General features: G+C 33.0%; 5 protein-coding genes across 5 annotated transcripts; 2 read left to right on the top strand and 3 right to left on the bottom strand.

Annotated features, from left to right (window-relative positions):
* Window positions 1-9,222: 9,222 nt before the first annotated feature.
* On the bottom strand, window positions 9,223-10,850 carry BO86DRAFT_359206 (S-methyl-5-thioribose-1-phosphate isomerase). Its single transcript, XM_025669772.1, has 2 exons — window positions 10,218-10,850; window positions 9,223-10,165 (listed from the first exon to the last, which is right to left on the bottom strand). The coding sequence occupies exons 1-2, from the start codon at window positions 10,742-10,744 to the stop codon at window positions 9,550-9,552; spliced, it is 1,143 nt and encodes a 380-aa protein (XP_025529315.1). The 5' UTR covers window positions 10,745-10,850; the 3' UTR covers window positions 9,223-9,549.
* A 293-nt stretch (window positions 10,851-11,143) lies between these two features.
* Window positions 11,144-12,038, bottom strand: BO86DRAFT_388019 (U4/U6-U5 snRNP complex subunit LSM6). The gene is made up of 3 exons (XM_025671750.1): window positions 11,860-12,038; window positions 11,603-11,716; window positions 11,144-11,536 (listed from the first exon to the last, which is right to left on the bottom strand). Exons 1-3 carry the CDS (start codon window positions 11,963-11,965, stop codon window positions 11,514-11,516), a joined length of 243 nt encoding a protein of 80 aa, XP_025529314.1. The 5' UTR covers window positions 11,966-12,038; the 3' UTR covers window positions 11,144-11,513.
* Window positions 12,039-12,153: 115 nt separating this feature from the next.
* Window positions 12,154-13,542, top strand: BO86DRAFT_455187 (small ubiquitin-related modifier domain-containing protein). Its single transcript, XM_025677095.1, has 2 exons — window positions 12,154-12,766; window positions 12,845-13,542. The coding sequence occupies exons 1-2, from the start codon at window positions 12,301-12,303 to the stop codon at window positions 13,459-13,461; spliced, it is 1,083 nt and encodes a 360-aa protein (XP_025529313.1). The 5' UTR covers window positions 12,154-12,300; the 3' UTR covers window positions 13,462-13,542.
* A 348-nt stretch (window positions 13,543-13,890) lies between these two features.
* Window positions 13,891-14,395, top strand: BO86DRAFT_377990 (RNA methylation protein TRM112; the record flags this gene model as incomplete). Its single annotated transcript, XM_025670604.1, has 3 exons — window positions 13,891-14,076; window positions 14,139-14,328; window positions 14,391-14,395. The coding sequence occupies 3 exons, from the start codon at window positions 13,891-13,893 to the stop codon at window positions 14,393-14,395; spliced, it is 381 nt and encodes a 126-aa protein (XP_025529312.1).
* Window positions 14,396-14,673: 278 nt separating this feature from the next.
* set1 (histone methyltransferase SET1) lies at window positions 14,674-18,926 on the bottom strand. Its single transcript, XM_025676568.1, has 2 exons — window positions 14,995-18,926; window positions 14,674-14,937 (listed from the first exon to the last, which is right to left on the bottom strand). Exons 1-2 carry the CDS (start codon window positions 18,638-18,640, stop codon window positions 14,834-14,836), a joined length of 3,750 nt encoding a protein of 1,249 aa, XP_025529311.1. The 5' UTR covers window positions 18,641-18,926; the 3' UTR covers window positions 14,674-14,833.
* Between the last annotated feature and the right edge of the window lie 809 nt (window positions 18,927-19,735).

Here is a 19,735-nt window from a genome sequence, read left to right as displayed (position 1 = left end):
TTAATATAGATAACTATATTTTTATAGAGGTTTATCTAATAGAATTTTTTTTTTAAAAGAGCTTTTATTTTTAATTGCCTAAAATAGTCTACTAGCTGATTATTATAGTAAAGATTTAATAATTATTACTAAAGGCTTTTTTCTACAGGAATATATAAGTAATACTTATATATAATAAGATTATTTTTATTAATTTTTTAATATTTAAAGCCAGGGTTACCTTGTAAAACAGCAAGTTTTTAATAATATATTTTTATATTTTTATTTTAGATTCTTTTAATTAAAAAATATAATTTTTTATTAATTTTAAAATATAATAAGTTTTTATATTTATATACTTAGAATACTGCTAATATATTAATATATTTATTATAAAATAATTTTATTTTAATAGTTTAGTCAGCTGTTTCTATACTGGTTTTCTAGTTTTTTTAATTTTATTAAAAGCTTAATATTATACAGATACTAAATTTAGGGCTTTTTTATAAAAATATTTTATTATATTTAAACTAGGATTTTATAGAGACTAGCTGAGTTTTTATTAAAGATTTACCAGCTATTTAATACTATATTAATTTTAAAACCTTTATATTAGGCAGAACTTTTAAGTTTTTTTTTATTTTTAATAGTAGATTAGTAGAATTGCGCCTGCTGGGCTAATACTAAATAATAAAATTATAACTACTAAAATATATATACTATTAAGCCTAACAGCTGTTCAGCTTCGGCTGCTTTATAAAAATCTAAAGATTTTAATAGTTTAAAAAAACTTTAATAGTATATAATAGCTTTTTAAAATATTAATACTAATATTTAAATAAATAAATAATAGTAAAAAGCTTTTAATCTAAAGTTAAATAATAAGTTTTAGTACTATTAAATTTTTTTAACTAAAATACAATAGGGTAGTATATTTTATAGTTATCTGGCTAAAATAGTATTTCTATTATATTTTATTAAAAAGTATCTATTTTTACCCGGATTTTCTATTAAAGGTTAAAATATTTTAATAAAGATATAATTTTAAAATTATAGAAAAGCTGTTAAAATACTACTATTTTTTTACTAGTTAGTACTATTTTTCTAGGCTTTTTTCTATTTTAGGTGCCTTTTAAAAAAAATTAGTAGCAATATAATTAAAAAGTAGTTTTTAATAAAATATTAATAAAAATTATAAAATTTTAAAAATATTTAGATTTTACAGTATATTATTAGTATTGGCTATATAAAAATATTAAATACCTATTAAAAATTTATTAATAAACTATATAAAAATATAATATATTTTAAAAACTTAATATAATTCTAGTAAAAAGTATATTTAAATAGTTTTATATAAAAATCTGCTTTTTATAAGTATTCCAATACTTAATAAAAATAAAGAATATAAAAAAAGTAGTTTTTTAAAAAAATAAGAATATTATTTAAATAGATAATATAAAAAATATTCAAAATATTATAGAAAACTAAATAAATATAGTTTTAAAATATAGCCGAAGTATTAGTTAATTTAAATAGTATAACTAAATATTTAAAATACCTATAATAGGTTTAAAAGGCTGTTTTTTATTTATCTTTTTATTTAATATAGATTTAATAATATATATTTTAAATATCTAATTTTAAAAAGTATTTAGCTTCTATAATCCTGTTAAAAATTTTTAAGATTAGAGGAAAAGGGTAATAATTTTTTACTAAAATTTTATTAAATCTTTTATAATCTATATATAATTAAAGACCTTTATTTTTTTTTAGTATAAAAAAAATAGGGGCTTCTGTAGAACTTTTAGAAGATTAAATTTATTTTAATTAAATATTTTTATTAATATAATAATAAAGGGATTAGAGCTTAATTTAAAATAAAAAATAAATAAATCTATACAGCAGAGTTTTGCTATTTTTTAAATTAATAATATAGTTTAAAGGTCTGTAAAAAAAAATTATTAAAAATAGTTAAAAAAAAATATATCTATAAAGTTATAGAGCTTAGAGGGTAATATAATCTTATTAAATCTAATTTATAAATAGTTTAAAAAAATTTTATTTTTTAATAACTAAATATCTTTTAAAAGTTTAATTATAGTATAAATATAGGCGAGATTTTAATAAGCTTTTATAAATTTATAAAAAAATAAGATTTTTAATATTTAGATTTTATACTACTACTGTTAATTCTATACAGATAAGTAAATATATAGATTTTATAAAATAGTTATTAAAAGTAGAATAGGACTTCTAAAAAGATCTAGATTATAATTAATAACTATATAATATTTTATAAATAATTATATAGTTTTTTTTAAATTAGTGGCAGTAATAGGGATTTTTTATATACTATAGATATTTATAATAAGGTAATTAATTACAGCAACTAAAAAAGCTGTAAAATAAGCTGTATTAAAATAAAATTACTAAATAAATTAATAGCTAATAAAATTAACCTTAGTATATAAGTTTAAATCTATATAGATTTTAAAGGTGTTTTTAAAGTAAATAGATATATTAAAGTAAATAGCAGTCTCTACTTTAGACTAATTTATTAAAAATATAAAGATTTTTTTAACTACTGCTCTTTTTTTATTAATTTTTATTTAATTTTATTTTTACTTTTTTAAAAATATTAATTAGCTAAATAATATTTATTATTATATTTATAGTAATAAAGGATTTCCCCTCTCTAGTTTTTTTTATTCTAAAAGGATTTTAAAGGGAAAAACTTATTACTTAATTATAAAGATCCTAATTTTTAAAAAGCTTTATTTAAATAGTTTTTTTATTCTTTTAGATCTTATTTTTTTTTTAATTTAATATATTTTAATAATAGGTAGCAATAGATACCATCTTCTTTTAAAAATCTGGTAATTTTAGTATATATTTATAAATATATTAACTAAGTTCTGGTACTAACTTTAAAAAAAAAGCTAGTATATATTTATTTTTTTATTTAGGCTTAAAATAGTATTTTAAAATATCTAAGTAGAAATAAAACTTTTTTAAATTTTAATTAGTTTACTAATAGACCTGTTTAAGCTGTTTTATAGTATTTAACTATAAAATAGCTATATTTTAAATAAAAAAAAAATTTATTAAATAAAATAATTTTATACTTTTTTAGTATTTTAGTAGTTTTCCAGAGATTTTTTATTAATATATTAATACTATTTCTGCTAATAGGTAGAGTCCAGATAACTAACTACAGCTAAAACCTTTTAATTTTTAGTATAATATTTTTAAAGTACTTTTTTAAAGGTATATTATAGATTACAAATCTATTCTATTCTCTATTATAAACTAAACTAAAAAAAAAAATAGAAATTTTTTTAAATTTAATTTTTTTTTTATATTTTAAAAACAAAGTTAAACTAGTATAGTATTATTATAGTTCTGCTAATAATTTAATATTTTTATATTTTATTTAAAGGGCTTAAACTTACTTTTTTAATTACTTTAACTGCTTTAGTTAATAAATAGTAGTTTATACTTTTTAAATATCTGCCTAAGTTAAATAATTTAATTTAAAAGCAGATAAAGTACCTTAAAATAATTTTAATAAAAATTTATTAAATAATATATTACTTTTTTTTAGATAACTAAAAGTAAAAAGAATTAGAAATTGTTAGGAATTATTTAATATAGTAGATATACTGGTTAAGCAAGGCAAATAAAATAGTTAAAAGTAGTTTTTTATTAATTTTAAAATTAATTTTTAAAAAATCTTCTTCTTTAAAGGATTTTAAGATAATATATTATATATAAAGGAAGGGGTAAGCAATATAATAATATAAGTACCCGGATTAAAAGCCCGGCAAATTAGTACAGATTTAAAAGTAGACTATTATAGTAGTAGATATAGATTACTGTAGCAGAAGATATTGTATAATAAATATAGCTTATTTTTATTTTTATTATAAATATACTATACTGTTTATTATAAAAAAAATTATTGCCCCAGTATATTAGCCTATTTTATATTTTTAATATTATTAGTTATTATATATATCAGCTTTATTTTTTTAAATTATAAAAGATATACCTAGTTATATTAATTGTATAACTAGAACTGGCCTGTTATATTAATAATCCTAATTTTTTTAATTATATACTATTTAAGCTGCCTAAAATAACTAATAAAAAATTTTTAATAATAATAACTGTTAAAAAGTTTACTGTATTTTAAAGTTCTATATAGTATATTATAGCTGATATTATATACTAGTCCTCCAGTACCTTATTTATTAAAAAAAATATAGTCTAAAAAATAATATATAGATCTGCTTATTTAATATTAATATACCTAATCTTATTTAAATTTTTAAATATTATAAATAGTTGCTATATTAATATTTATTTGTATATTTATTTTTTTTATATTTATAAATATTAATCTTTATATTTTTTATTTTATATATTTTTTATATTTTTAAATATCTTACTATTTTATATATTTTATTAATTGTAATTTTATGTATTTTTATCTATTATAACTTTTATCTATACTTATAGTATTCTATATATCTAATTATAATAAAAATATCTATCTTAAAATACAGTATATATAATATTTAAAAAATTAATATTTATTATTAATAATATTCTACTGTTTATTTATTCTCTGCTTTTTACACCGCCTTTGTGGCAGAACTTCCTACACCTTATATTTTTACCCTTTTAAACTCTTTTCTAATTTAATTATTATAATTAATAATATTATAAACTTTGTTTATCGCCATAGCAATCTTTACAGTCCCTGTAGTTTTTTTTTATTTTATTTAAAGTACTTTTTTTATAAGATTATTTTTTTTTACAGCAGTTAAAATAGCTTTTATATAAAATTAATAAATAAATTTTTATAGTATATATTTTTTTATAATTATTTTTATTATTTTTATATAAAGTTTTAGCTAGTTTAGATCTACTGTAGTACTTTTTACTAATAGTATTCTAATTTTTATAAAAATAGCTATACCTCTTTTTAGATTTAAAAAATTATTTAACTATTATAGTATTATTTTTTTTTAATTTTTTATAGTTTTTTTTATAGCCTTTTTTTTATAGTTAAATTATTATAATAGGGTATCTGCTGGATTCTGTAAATCTAGTTTATATATTAAAAAATTTAAATATTATAAAATATTATACTTATCTAATTTACTTTTATAATAATTTTTTATTAATTTTAAAATATTTAAAATTTTTATAGTTTATAACTACTTTTATTAGATACTTTATATTCTTAAGCTAGTATTACTACTTTTTAAATAATTTTATAATTATAAAAAGCTTTTAATTATAAATACTGTAGTTCTGCTTTATAGAATTTATTTTTTATAAATAAAATACTACTAGTTTTTATTAGCTTTTTTAGTTTTTTTATAATAGTATTTTACTAATTGCAAAGGCTAAGGTATTTTTTTTAATTTATAAATTTTTTTTAAATATAGTATAACCATATTTTTTATAAATATATTTTTTAGTTTTTAAAAACTTTTGTAGACTTTTAATATTAGAAAACTATATCTAGTTTTTTTTTATATAAAATATTTTAGTAAAGTCTATAATTAGTACTGTAATTTATAAATATTTTTTAATAAAATGATTATACTAATTTATAAAATCTATAAATTTTAATATATTTTTTATATTTTATAGCTTAGACTAATTATAAATAGTTATAATATACTTTAATTTGATATAAATATCTTTACAGCTAAATAAAAATTTTAAAAAATTAATTTTTATCAGTATAAAGTAGTATTTATTTTTAGTATTTTATAGATCTATATTTTATATATTTTTAGGTTTTATAATTATACTATAACATTATTGTAATAAATAATTATAAAGTTATTTAAATATTTTATAAATAAAAAATTTATAAAATTTTAAAATTCTGTAGATATATTAGTTAGTTTAAATAGTATAACCAGATATTTAAACAGTTTATATTTTATTTAAAATACTGTTTTTTATTTATTTATTTTTATAATTCTAATTTTATAGTAGACTTTATATAGATTTAGCTGTATAAACTAAAAAGCCTCTATAAATTAGTTAATATATTTATTAATCTACAGTAGTAGATAAATATTTTTTATTATTTATTTATTTAATTTATAATAGTTTATATATATTTATAGGCTTTTTTTTATAGGTAATATTTTATAGTTTTTTTATATTATTACTAAATGAAAATTTATTTTTATAAGATTTTTTAGTATAATTTTTACTACTGTAACCTATAGTACTCTTAGTATATAATATTTATAAAACTAAAGTTTATACTTATTAAATTTTATAATAAACTTTTATTATTTTATTTAAAGTATTTTTAAAATTATTTTATCTATTTTTATTATTATAAATATAAAATCTATTTAGTTTTTATAATATTTTAAATATTTTTTAAATATACTGTAAATACTATAATTTTTTAAACTATATATTTTTTTACTTTACTTTTTTTATAATTATTTTTACTAAAACAGTTAGCTATTTTACTTATTTAATAAATATTATAAATAGTAGATTTATTTCTACTTTATTATTTATAATAATATTAATTTTTATAAAATATTTTTTTTATAAAAAATTAGCTAATTTTTTAGTTTTAAGCTAAAATAGATTATAATTTTAATTTAGTTTAAAGTAGATACTACAACTCTATTTATTAGTTATTTTATAAATAGTTTAGTTAATTAATAATTTTTTATTTAGTAATTTATTTATTTATAATTATAGTAAGCTTTTAATTCAGGGGCCTCTGCAGATGCTTATAGTATTAAAAAAATTATTTTAATTTTTAATTTTTTTTTATAAAACTATTAATTTAGATTTTTAGTTTTTAGATATTATTTATAAGAGCAGTAGGCCTATAACTTTTTTTTAAAATTTATTTATAATATATCTTATTTTTTATTTATTTATATTATTAATTTAATACTAGGTATAACTTTATAAGTAGTATAATAAAATTTTATTTAATTATAAAAAATCTGCTGTTTACAGATTTTTTTAAACTATAAAAAAAATATAAAAAATAGGTACAGCTATACAGTATTAATATTTTATACTTTATAATTAAATTAATTTTTATTTTTTTTATTTTTATAATTAAATTAATATTTATTTTTTTTATTTTTATAAATAAATAAACTTTAGTTTTTTTTTGCAAGGCTTAGCCTTTAGTATTTTTAACTAAACTTTTTACTATTTATTTACAGAATTTGTAACTATATTTTAAAAAATTTATAAAAGCTAATTTTTTTTTATAATAAAATTTAGCTGCTTTATTTTTTCTATAAATTATTTAAAATATAATCTAAATAAACTATTATAATATATTTTTTTTAATTTTTATTTAATAATAAATATACAGTAAATAGTATAGTTATAAATACTATATTAGTTTTTATTTATAAATAAACTAATATATATACTAGTTTTTTAATTTTTATAGTACTGGAATTAAAATTTTTTAGATTTTTATATAAATATTTTTTATAGTACTAATTTCTAACTATTTTTCTAGATTAGTAATTTATTCAAGTAAATATAAATATTTATAAAAATTTAAAATTAAAATTTATATATTTTTTTTAATATAAATAATTTATTTTTTATAATTAATATATAGTTTTTTATAATTAAATTAAAAAAGTTACCCTTAATATAGCTTTATATATTATATTTAGCTATTATTTACTAGATTATTTTACAAAATATTAAATAATAAGATTATAAAAACTAAAAAATAAAATAGTATAATAAATAAATAGCTTTTATAAAGCTAAAAGTATTAATATATTATTTTAAAATATTATTATTATTTTATTTAATTTATAAGACAGCTGCTGCTTTTAGGGGCGGCTGCAGCTGGTTTATTTAGCTGTTATATAACTACTACTTTAGATTATTTATATACATTTTTCTTTACAGATATCTGTAAAGATTGGAAGGGCTGTTTGGGCCCTTACAATATCTATACTTAGTATAATACATATTTTTTATTTTTTATACTAGATTAATTAGTTAAAATATTTAAAAATATTAATTTGTATATTTTAATATACTAGTCTATATAAAATCAGCTATATAAAACTAATCTATATTTTATACTAATTAATATTATATTAATACTATAGATTAATTTAATAATAAAAAAAACATAGACTATTAGTAGTATAATTTTTTATTTTACTTGAAATAACAGCTGTTATTTTAAATATAAATACTAATTATAGCTGTTATATATTTCAAAATATTATTTTATATTTAAATACTATAAAAAATAGCTGCAGCTAATTTATATTAATTTTTTTTATATTTTAATAATAATTTAAATAATAAAAATAGCTGGTTAACTATATAAATATTTTATAAGTTTATTTATTAGCTGTACTAATACCTTTAAAAGTTTTAAGTATATTATATATATATTACTATTTTAGGCTTTTTTTTACTTTTATTATTGGTTACTTTTTTATTTATTACTTTTTATATATTTTTTACTTATGAGCTGAAAAAGTATTATCTGTAACTAGTTCTGCTACCAGCAACCGCCTAGTACTTTTCTATTTCTAGTAAAAACTTTATATATTATATATAGTATAGATAGTAGAACTAAGCAAGTATTTATAATCTATTTATTTCTTGCCCTTGGCAACTATCCTTATAGATAATAAAAAGGCAGTTTGGGAAGGTTAGAAGACTAAAGAAAATGTACTAGATGGAAATAAACAGCAGAATATAGACTATACTAAAAACTACCATACTTAGGTCTGCTATATAGATGTTCCTTTGGAGGTGCAAATGTTGGAAGGGCTAGTTGAGCCCTTATATTATACAGTAAAATAAATATAAGAAGAAACTACTCAATATTAGGCTTATCTAATATATGATTTATTCTAGTTATATATTGATCATGTGTGGGGTTGTGTAAGCAGAATAACAACTATCCCTTGTCTGCAACCATACCCCAGGTCCACCTATGCTGCCCGCAAGTAACTCATGACCAGACAACTCTAACAGGGGCGGTAGAATCCCATTGGACGAACTATTTAAGACTGTGGGGGACAATAGGTAATCACCTTTCCAGCGACTGTATTAAATAGATTCCTGTCATACGATCACCTCCACACAATTCTTGAATTCTTAGTATCCCAGATACAGTTTTCCAAGATGCCCTCCCCGGAAGATCAAATTGTCTCCAATGAATTTACTGTGGTAAGTTTGTAAACCTTTCGTCACATTCCCCAGTTCAGCATCAAGTCAACATCCCCAAAAACAACCCCAGCGGCTAATGATACCCAACAGGCCTTCAAAGAAATAGCTAAGTGCGAGCATCGTACACATCAAGCAGTCCTGCGGACACATAACTGATCTTTATTCAACCAGAGGCGAGGAAGCAGCGCTGGGCCTGGAAAGGCACCTGAGTAAACTCGAAACTAGGATTGATGAGGTTTTTCGCCAATGCGTTACTGGTGAGGCTATGTCCTACAGCGACAGTGACATTAGCCAGATGGACACGCATCCACAGCCGGCAGTTGGCAATCAGTCCTCAAACAAACCCGCCAAATGAAATAGACCGTCTGCTGTCTTTTCCATGACCCCCTTCTCTGTTATAATTCCATCAATCAGTGTAGCTGGTGTGATATCAAACGCTGGGTTCCAAACGTTGATTCCCTCTGCAGCTATACGCACAGTCTTCAGGTTTCCGCCCTTAGACGTATCGCCTTGGCAGGGCCCCTTGATTTTAGTAACCTCGTCAGCCGGTCGTTCCTCTATCACAATGTCATTTCCAGATTTGGTCGACAAATCAATTGTGGTGAGTGGCGCAGCAACAAGAAACTTCACACCGTGATATTTTGCCAGGACAGCAAGCCCATACGTCCCGATTTTGTTGGCAGTATCACCATTGGCTGCGACTCTATCTGCACCGACAACGATCGCATTCACCCCAGCCCTGGAATCTGCAAGTAGTGCGGCGGACATAGAGTCTGTTATCAGAGTGGAGGGAATACCATCATGGACCAGTTCGAATGCCGTGAGCCGTGAACCTTGGTTGTAAGGTCTTGTTTCAGTACAGTACGCATGCCGCAAACTATTCATTGATGCCAAGCTGCGGATAACTCCCAGGGCTGTTCCGTAACCGGATGTCGCTAGAGACCTGGATGAATGTTAGAAATTCAAATCCCAATTCTCATCGACGGTAGACTCACCCTGTATTGCAATGAGTCAAAACAGTGGCTCCTGACTGCCCCGCAACCACCGCATTCGACATGATCCACTTGGCGCCATTTTCCCCAATCTGCTTGTTGTCTTCAACATCCTTTACCAACATCGCCTCCGAGGCTTTTATGAAAGAGACGGCGACCCCGTGACCTGTCGCCCCAGGCTGGCTAGCACTCTGAGACACCACGACCTCAAGCTTTCGCGCAGCATCACCTAGGTTGACAGCCGTAGGCCTGCTGCTCACCAGGTATTGCAGCTTCTCTAGAATGAAAACACGAACTTCATCTGCATCAGAAGACAGCCCCTCATTTGAAATCAGTCGGTGAAGCTCAGACGCAAGGGCAAGTGCTGCTACTATAGCGATAGCTGGCGCACCGCGGACTTGCATAGCCTTGATAGCATGCCAAGCCTGCTCACTCGTTTTGATTTCAATATATTCCTCCACATAGGGAAGTTGCAATTGGTCGATAATGGCGAGGACACCGTCTCGATATTTGATCGCTTGCAAAGTCATGATTGCTATATCAACCTCAGAAAAGGATCAATGGACCGTCTTGGTATTTCGAAGTGCTAGGAACGCTACCAATGGAGACCAAGAAAAGACAGGGCGTTGTTGGCTGGACTGTATTGCTCTGATATTTAACCGGTGGGGAAACCCTTCTCATTTGTTTGGAGGCGTGGCTACATGCGCTCTCATTGGTGGGGCGGCGCATGTGGCAAGCAGAAATCTAAGCTGAGCTGAGCCGCCCCTGAGCCGAGCAGGCCGTACCTAGCTGAGTAGGTACTACTCAATCAGTACCCAGGTTAATAGTTTTTCGGCAGCATAATACCCTTCATTTTTCTTTCCATAGAAGTTTTTTACATATTATACACAGTAATAATTCCAAAGAAGAATAAGTAACTTAGCTCTTACCCGTCTCCACCTACTTCTAGTGACTCTCTTATGTAATGAAGAGGTGCACCAGAGGCCGTGTTAGTTGATAATTCTTGGTCTTCGACCTAATTCTCTGAACCTATTGAACTTGATTCGCTAATCTCCATCGGGCACTGTATTAAGGAGCCTGGAGAGGTGTAGGATTTACCCTGTCCGTACAGAAGTTGCACTGGCCTTCAAGCCCGAACCCAATTCTCCAGCCTTCAATTCATTACCACTGTGATTCCTTTCCTTCATGGTTCCCCCACCGCGAGGGTCGAGTAAGGCGATGGTCCCCCAAAACTCGTTGGATTGAATGAAGGACCCGAAAATCCCCTTCGGAGGATCGAGGTGATAAAGGCTTAATTCGTCAATCTGCGGATATGTACAGCACTACTCCATTTGGATCAGGATAAGCATATATAACACCACTGGCTCATGGATATGATTCAAACGAACCATTATTGCCGCGGATGAAAGCATCACCATAGCTTCGTGTTAACCGACCATTCACGAACTCTTCGGATTTCTCCAAAGCTATGTTCATGTAGCCATCTACAGACTGCAGTTCACCTAGGAGATTTTATGTCAGCTTTCAAATGTTCAGAATTTGACGAATTCCTGTAGGTTGTTCGATCTTTGCTACACCCATCCTCGCAAGCCGGGGTTCCACTTGGGATATGTGTGTAGGCGAACAAAGTAGCTCGGGTAGGTACCTTTATAAACAACACCAGAGTTCAATTTAATGGTCACTGGAGCACCTAATATTTCGCCAAGGAAAGCCGAAGGATCTTTCCCTTCAGAAGGTGCACCATTCTCCATCTTGACAGGATTGGTTATAGATAAGTTGGTGATCCTGGAAAGCAACTTTCAGAAGTCTGGGAATCGGCCCCGCTGGCGGAAGAGGGAACATCTAGCCCCCGGCAGCCACCTGCAAGTACTAGTCTCCAAGTTAAGGCACGTGTCTTCTAATCAAACGGCTGATTGTAATCCACCACCTACCACAACAGAATAACGAAAAGTCGCCCTTAGGCTATCACCGCTTTTCTTCTAAAGACCATCGTGTCGACTTCTACTCTGGGCCCTCTGCTCAGTCACCCAGTATCTGCATTCATTACAAGTCCAGAATTTACGGTCGCCAATTCAGAGCCCTTTCGATGCGATCCTTCTTCAACAAGCCGTCTTGGGCAAGCAGGGGAGACGAAACTCAGGATCTCAAGTTTTACCAACATGCTAGTCAAGTGTACAATGATATAGTTTCCGCGAATCAGAATGCGCGACGTGCCAACCATATCCAAGAAACCGAAACCAAACGGCGACGTACACCCACTGAGAATCATGGTGGTGACACATTACCGCTGGGGACCTGCAAACCCTCTGACGAATCTCTCAGTCATCAATCGCCGTCCGATGGCAACGCTTCCAATTGCAGATCTGTACAGCGAAGCGAAGATCAGCTAGACAGCCAAGCATTAGATGCTTTACCGCACGGACCAGGAGTGACAAATCCCAGTGGTGTTGACCACCTGATGCCTGGGTTGGCGTCAAAATCTCGGAACGAGATTGTAACTCCTGACACATCGGCTGTAAAGAATCTTAGTGGAGGCAAGAGAACTTGCATTGGTGACTTTCAATCCTCGAATAGGCTGAGCCCTACCAAACCCCACTTAACTCTCAGCAAGAAGCTTACACCATCCGAAGATACGATAGTCCAGATCCTTATCACCTCGAAAATCAGTAACACCAAGCCGCTCATAGTTCGCCGAAAAATGCACCAGTCACTGAAAGATGTGCGCCTTGCATGGTTGAAACGTCAAGACCTACCGAAGGGACTCGAGTCTTCTATCTTCCTGACTTGGAAAGGGAAACGCCTTTTCGATGTCACCACATGTCGCAGTCTGGGAATTGGACCCAAGGGTCGACGTGCGCTTGGGTCTGTTGCCTGTGACTCTCTACGAAGTGACAGTTCTGACCTGCAAATTCATATGGAAGCCGCTACTGAAGATTCTCTTGATCTTGATAACGGTCAGTCATTGTCTTCCGCCAAGCCAGCGCCAGCGCCAGGTATAGACTTGGACAGCGGCGAGCGATGTTCAAAAGACATCGTTTTGAACGCCCCGGGGCTAGATGATCTTAGATTGAGAGTGAGTCTCCAAATGCAGGTCTCACAGCTGATCCGCCTATTCCGCGATGCAAGACAGATCCCACTGGAGCATGAGGTTTACCTTGTATTTGATGGTGAACGCTTAGACCTCGGACATGCTCTTGAAGACTATGATCTTGCAAATGATGATCTCCTGGATGTAATAGTCAAGTGACAATTTTTCAGTGATCACAAACTTATTTTTCTTATGACGTTTGCACATTCCTTGTATCGGCAATATGGTATAGCACGTGATAAACAAACTCAAGTTGAGAGAAATCGGAGAAACACGTAGTTAAAATGGTGGAAGAATTCTCTTCTCCCGTATTTCATCGGGTCTCCTCAATGTAGATTTAAGCGAGAGAGATGGTCCAGCAATTCATGTATACTGTTGAGAAACAAGCCCAGAATCACATGGGAGAGGCAATTTTCACCTACATTTACAGTATATAGAACATGCGGTAACCTAGTACATAGGAAACTGATAACGTAACCTGGAAACAGCCCGTCCCGGTTTTTCCGCTCACCCAACCAACAGCTAATTGCAAGTCAATCCCAGCTATACAATCATATCGAGGAGTCGCTCAATCATACTCAAACAGCAATGAAGTTGCTTACTGCTAATTTTTTGACCTGTGCTGTCAAGGGCTGCAAAGCAGCAGCGTCGTCCTACCCACTGCATTTTAAGGATGCTGAACTCGAACTACAAGAGATCGACTTTCAGCCGGAATTCATACACAATATTATCCCACGAATTGACTGGGAAGGTCTGCGCGTAATGGCCAATGAGGTATGTGTGCAGGTATTTTCCATAAGAAAAGGTTATTCAGGCCACTTATTCAATTGGCTTAGCTGGGCTTCCCTAAGATCCCTGATTTGAAGCCTGAAGGCGATGCACTCAATGATGAGCAGACAATGAGAGATCTTCACAGACTGCTACTAGAGACGCATGTTGTGGAAGGAAGACTATGCTGTGGCAACTGCGGTCATGAGTATATGATCAAGGAAGGAATCGCTAATTTCCTTCTGCCCAGCCATCTGGGTAAGACAAAAAAAACTCACTCGTGGTAACCCGGGTTTATGCTGACAAGCTTTCTGCTATAGTGTAATTATTCTTTCATGATGCTTCATGCGCTGGTGCTATGATCAAACTGATGTTTGATACCCCGTTTGTATCTGACTGAGCACTTTCCCTGCTGATCACTGAAGAAAAAAACCCATCCTAGCCCGTTCTCCATTAACCATGCATGGATTATGGTTGTTAACGTATGCTACCAGGGATGGCATTTGCTTCACAGCCGATGGGATTGAAAAGGGCCTTGACTACAAGTCGAGCACAGACGCTATTATAATGGACACGACACTACACATTTGATAAGAGCTCTCGGCCTTCGCAATGTACCAGATTGTTCGACCCCATCATATCAAAGCTACTTTATTGTCTATATGAAACGCCGCTACGCGGCAGCTTGGATGTGGAGTTGACCACAAATTCAACTGTGAGAATAGCTCGCATACAGGGTTTTTAGCTTCGATCGAGCCTGCTCTTAGTTGAGAAAACCTTTGCAACCACTGGAACCGCAAAGACAGGGGATCCTGTCATCGCTGTCCCACTCCCTTTCAAACTTGTAGTCATATGTAAGCTCTTCATCTATAATCAAAGTGTCAGCATGTCAACGAAATTGGGGAATGATAATACAAAGCATACCTCTTTCAATGTCCCTCAGGGCATATATGACAATCCTTTTACTTCCATCCACTTTGATGATCTTGGCAGTACAGTTGGGTGTACAGCTGTGGTTGATAAATCTCGCAATGCCTCCTCGCTTCGTCGCGTCGATGACTGTGTTCTCGTCGATACGGAATAGATAACTGCTGCCGATGCCACTCTTCAAATATCGTCTCTCTCTCATGTCAGCAACCTGCTGGCGGACCTTCTCACCCACGTATTCGATGATCATATCATTTGCCGAAATGTTCTCTTCTGCATATAGTCCCCAATTGTGGATTGCAGATCGAGCGAAACGAACAGGTTTCTTTCGCTTCTTCAGCTGATTGAAACGAAGAACATCACCGTCGCCGCTTTGAGTCGGGAGTGCTTGTTTTTGTGCGTTTATATCTGCGATGAGTCGGCGATTGTTGACTCTTGTTGATCTGGATGTGGATTTAGACATCGTCTTGGCTGCCGCGATTCTCGCGGCTTCGACAGCAACACTATGAGGGTCGTTTTTCGCTTTTGCCTCTCGCTCTTCGCGCGCCCGTTGAACCTTGATGCGGTGCGGTAAATATTTCGACTTTTCCGACTCCAGAATCCTCTTCCTTCCCTCGGTTCTTGCAGCTCCCGTGATGTTTGAGACATAGTAGCCAAGGATACTGGTTGCTTCGCGCACAGGTCCTACCTCTCCTGGGCGATTCAGGGCTTTGATTTCTTTTTGTCTCCATGCCCAAGCAGAGAGACTTCCAACGTTAGACACTGGTAAACCTTCCAGCACGTCACGGAGAAAATGTAAATCCTCCCCATCCTTAATCAGATTCTGCCATCCGTCGAGATCTAGCACGATAGCTTCGTCATCCTCGACCGTTGGGCGGGGCTCGTCATTGGAAACCTTCCATCCGATCTCAGTCCTTGGCACTTCTTCCTGACCTTCGGTGTCATCTAGGGCAATGGGAGCGAAGATACAAGCATGATCATCCTCCTGAGTTTCAGACTCAACAGCTAGTCGAGACCGCAAAAGCTTCGCAGAATCGACTGCCCGCTTCGAGATTTCGCTAATGTGCCCACTATCTGAATCTTTGTCACTGGCGAGAGGGGAATTCTCATCCGCAACATGCTTCTCAACGACCTCCGAGTCGATGTGGTCCATGTGCAATCGTCCCTCACTGAGACCTGCGACTTGATCGACTCCAAAGAGGTCATCGTCTTCTTTCTTTCTCTTTCGCGCAATGACCTTGTCGTTTTCTCTTTTTCGCTTGCGAGATGCTGGGGAGAGTTTGTGCTGTTCAGGGTACGAAGCATCGTTCGAGGCATCATTGAGCGATTCGACCAAGATATCGACATTTTCTTTTCGAGGTGAACCGTACAGATGTTCGTCATTGCCGACTTTGTGCTCGGTAGATACACCGTAGGCCTCCGGAGCAGATTCATCAACATCCTCTGAATCCGAACACTCTGAGCTCAGTCGACTTGGAGCACGACTGTCCGGATCATCGGTGTCTCTCGTGAACGGCGTCCTCTGCTCATCATCTGAATCATCCACGTGGTGTAATTGTTGTAGACGGTGATAAAGAGGTCGGACCTCTTTCCTCCGCAAAGGCTGTTTGCGCCTCTCGTCCAAGAAAGCAGCGTCTGTGTGGTTGAGGCGGTGAGCTTTCCTTATACGGGGAAGCGCAAGGATACTCAAATTTGAGGGTCCGAATGGGTGACGGGCTGTGGACAGGTCTGAACGTGAATCTGGTGTTCCAGCCGGGCTATTTATGCCAATTTGAAACAGAGGTCTCTTTGCCCCTTCCGGATCACGGATTCCCAGTTGTCTTCTCTTTGCTGCATGTCGATCTGGGTCAAGGTAGTCATACAAAGTTGGTGCAGCAATCCGAGACTTCACGTCTTCGAGCAGTTTGTCCTTCAGGTCCCGAACTATGATGGCTACCACTTCCTTGCAGGGATCCAAATCGCTTGCTCTTTGGTTTTTCTCTTCCTCGATGTCCAATTCAGCTTCTCTCTTGACTCTGTCCAATCTGGCTCGTTCTCGCTGTTCTGCCTGCAATCGTTGTGGACTGGGGCTGCGCTCATAGCCTGGGTTTCCATAGGGTTGACTCTCCATATTCATGATGTAAGTAAACAACGGTTTCATGTGGCACATCTTGTAGCAACGTTCTGTTTCTTCTTCGCCTCTCCTGGAATTCTCGAAAATGATGTAATACCCTGTCTTATCACATCGAATATCTTTCCAATCGAATACTTTCAACCTTTTTTTCAGGTGAGGAACCGTTGTACTAAGGACCGGAACATAGCAATGCGCAATGAAGATATATGGGTCTCGCTTGATCTGACTCAAAATGGGGATTTCCTCGACCAACGACGGCACAACTGACTTGAAGAAGCTAGCCCTCGGTCCTTCAGGAATCACGGCCATCACCCGTGTCAAAGACCTTCCCGATGGGCCTTTTGGCGCTGTCGGGGGGGGCTCATTGTTATTGACGGAGGGGCCGGCCTTTGTATCTTCTGCAACGGAAAGACAGTTCTTGTATCCCATCCTTTGGGAGTCAATCGCTCTTGACACTATCTTCTCCGAGACAACGCCGTCCCGGTCTAATTCAACTCGAATTCTCCGGGTTCCGATACGCTGTTCCTTCTTGCACTCGCAGTACGCTCGTCTTGCGGCATTTATTGCGAGTAGTGGGCCGCCTCCTCGAAATGAGACACTGTCTTTATACTTGACGGAGCAAATCCCGAGAAACCTGCCGGTGATTGGATCAGTACGATTATTTATCTCCGCGATGTCTCCGAAGCTGGAAAATAGAGCATTAATTGGCGCGATTGGGGTCAAAGGGTCAAACCCAGTGACCACTATCTGGACCGGAGGCCCAGGCCCGATTGTTGTAGAGGCATCGTACACCCATTGTCGCAACGTATATGGGGCTGGACGGAATTTCGTTTTCTGCTTGCAGCCGGCACCACGTGCATAATTTACTATGACCAGTCGAGGATCCGGCGGTCTATCATCCTGTCCGTTAGACATGATCTCCACATAGCGCGCCTTTTTGCGTTTGTCTTTTGATGTCCGCTTTTCGTTCTCGGGATCTAAGACTATTTTCCAGCCTCTTAAAGTTCCGGTCGTTCGCCCCTGTGACTCCGGTGTTGGTGGAGTTTGTAGCAAGGCGATGGCTGGCTTTGGTTCAGCGGTCCTAGGATTTTTGGAAAGAACACCAGCCGTTGCCGTTGCCCTGGCTCGACCAGGGCTGGCCTTCTGGGTGGGTGAGGGCTCTGCATTGGTAAGCGGCGTAAGCGTTTCCAAGCGTCCTTCGCTGCCAGTTGTTCCGCCGGGGGGTACTGCGGAAGCGTGAGGCGTGGTAAGACTCTTGCTTGTCGCACTTGAGGATCCATCTGCGGCCGTGTCGGGAAATGCAATTTTCGTTTCCTTGGGTAGATCATTCCCTGAACCTGCGCCTCCCGTGCTCAAACCCGAATCAGAGATATTCTGAGCCTCTGTCAAACACGCGAGTCTTTCGTGGTCGATATCCTCATTTGACTGAATCTTGTTGTGGGTCTTGTCCTTGGTGGCTTTGCGTTTCTGCTGTAGAACTGACGGAGCGGTGGGAAAGAAGTCTGCAAAACCTGCTGAAGTGCGCGACATGATGAGAAATGGCTACCAGCCAGAATCACGATGAATGTGAGTACCAAGCCGCATCCTTGATATTGGTCCCGTGTTCAAAGGGCATGTATTGCCAGGAAACTCTCCTGGAACCAAAGGCGGCAACGAGAGGAGTCAAATTGACAAACCTTGGGAAGAGCGGACTATGATGAGATGGAAAATGACTTGGGCGCTGGAAGTGAGAGATGGCGTAGAATAAGTCCGTATGGAATACAATAATGGCCGAGAAAAAAAAAAGTGGGTGGCACGCTGAAAGGCCTGAAAGAAGGTAGGTAGGATATTTTACTCAAGTCACAGATAAAATGATGTACTGTACCCATACCGACGCGACGACCTTGGCAACGCGCCGGGTAAGATTAACGACAGAAGCGGCGGGGTGTAAGTACTCCGTAAGTTAGGGAGAAAGGTACGCAAGTACAGTAACTATCAGTTACATACAAACAACAATAACTTACATAGTGTCAACCGCTGCAATTTTTCTCCCTCTATCGCTTTACTGATGATCATCCTCTTAAGATCAGCGCACGACTCTCCTCAATATCTTGTTTCTGTGACCAGTCCATCTGCCATGTAAGAGTGTTAACATTTCCAACAAGCAATCGTACACGTCGCTTGCATTAATAAGGTACTCCATTGTGCAAGAGCTCATACCTACCGCGATTTTTGATAGATGGCAGGGCACGCTGCACTCAAGCAGAGATTTCCCCTTTGATGAGTAGGGGAGAATATAATCTGCTGAGGACTGTAAAGAATATCCAAACTAGTATTGTTTGTAATATGTTTCTCAAAGGGCATAGTCAATATTCTGATACATCCGACTAGTGAAGCTTTGTGTGGTTATGCCCCGATCATTGTAGATGAGTGCTCAGACGACACCCCTGAGGCTTATTTTGTAAAAGCAGTGGACTTGTTACCAGTTCAAGATAATGCTCGTGCAGGTAGGGTAGTCTCAGGCACAATGAACCCAGGTTGGGTAGGTAGTGTTGGAGATACCGGATAGCTGATGTATAATATGCTAATATTGACACGGAGTATTATTGAAATTTTATATTTCGGTATGCCGTTGGCACACACCTT

Source organism: Aspergillus japonicus (genome assembly GCF_003184785.1).
Source record: "Aspergillus japonicus CBS 114.51 unplaced genomic scaffold BO86scaffold_14, whole genome shotgun sequence".
Lineage (NCBI taxonomy): Eukaryota > Fungi > Ascomycota > Eurotiomycetes > Eurotiales > Aspergillaceae > Aspergillus > Aspergillus japonicus.
This window is presented reverse-complemented; position numbering and strand designations above follow the sequence as displayed.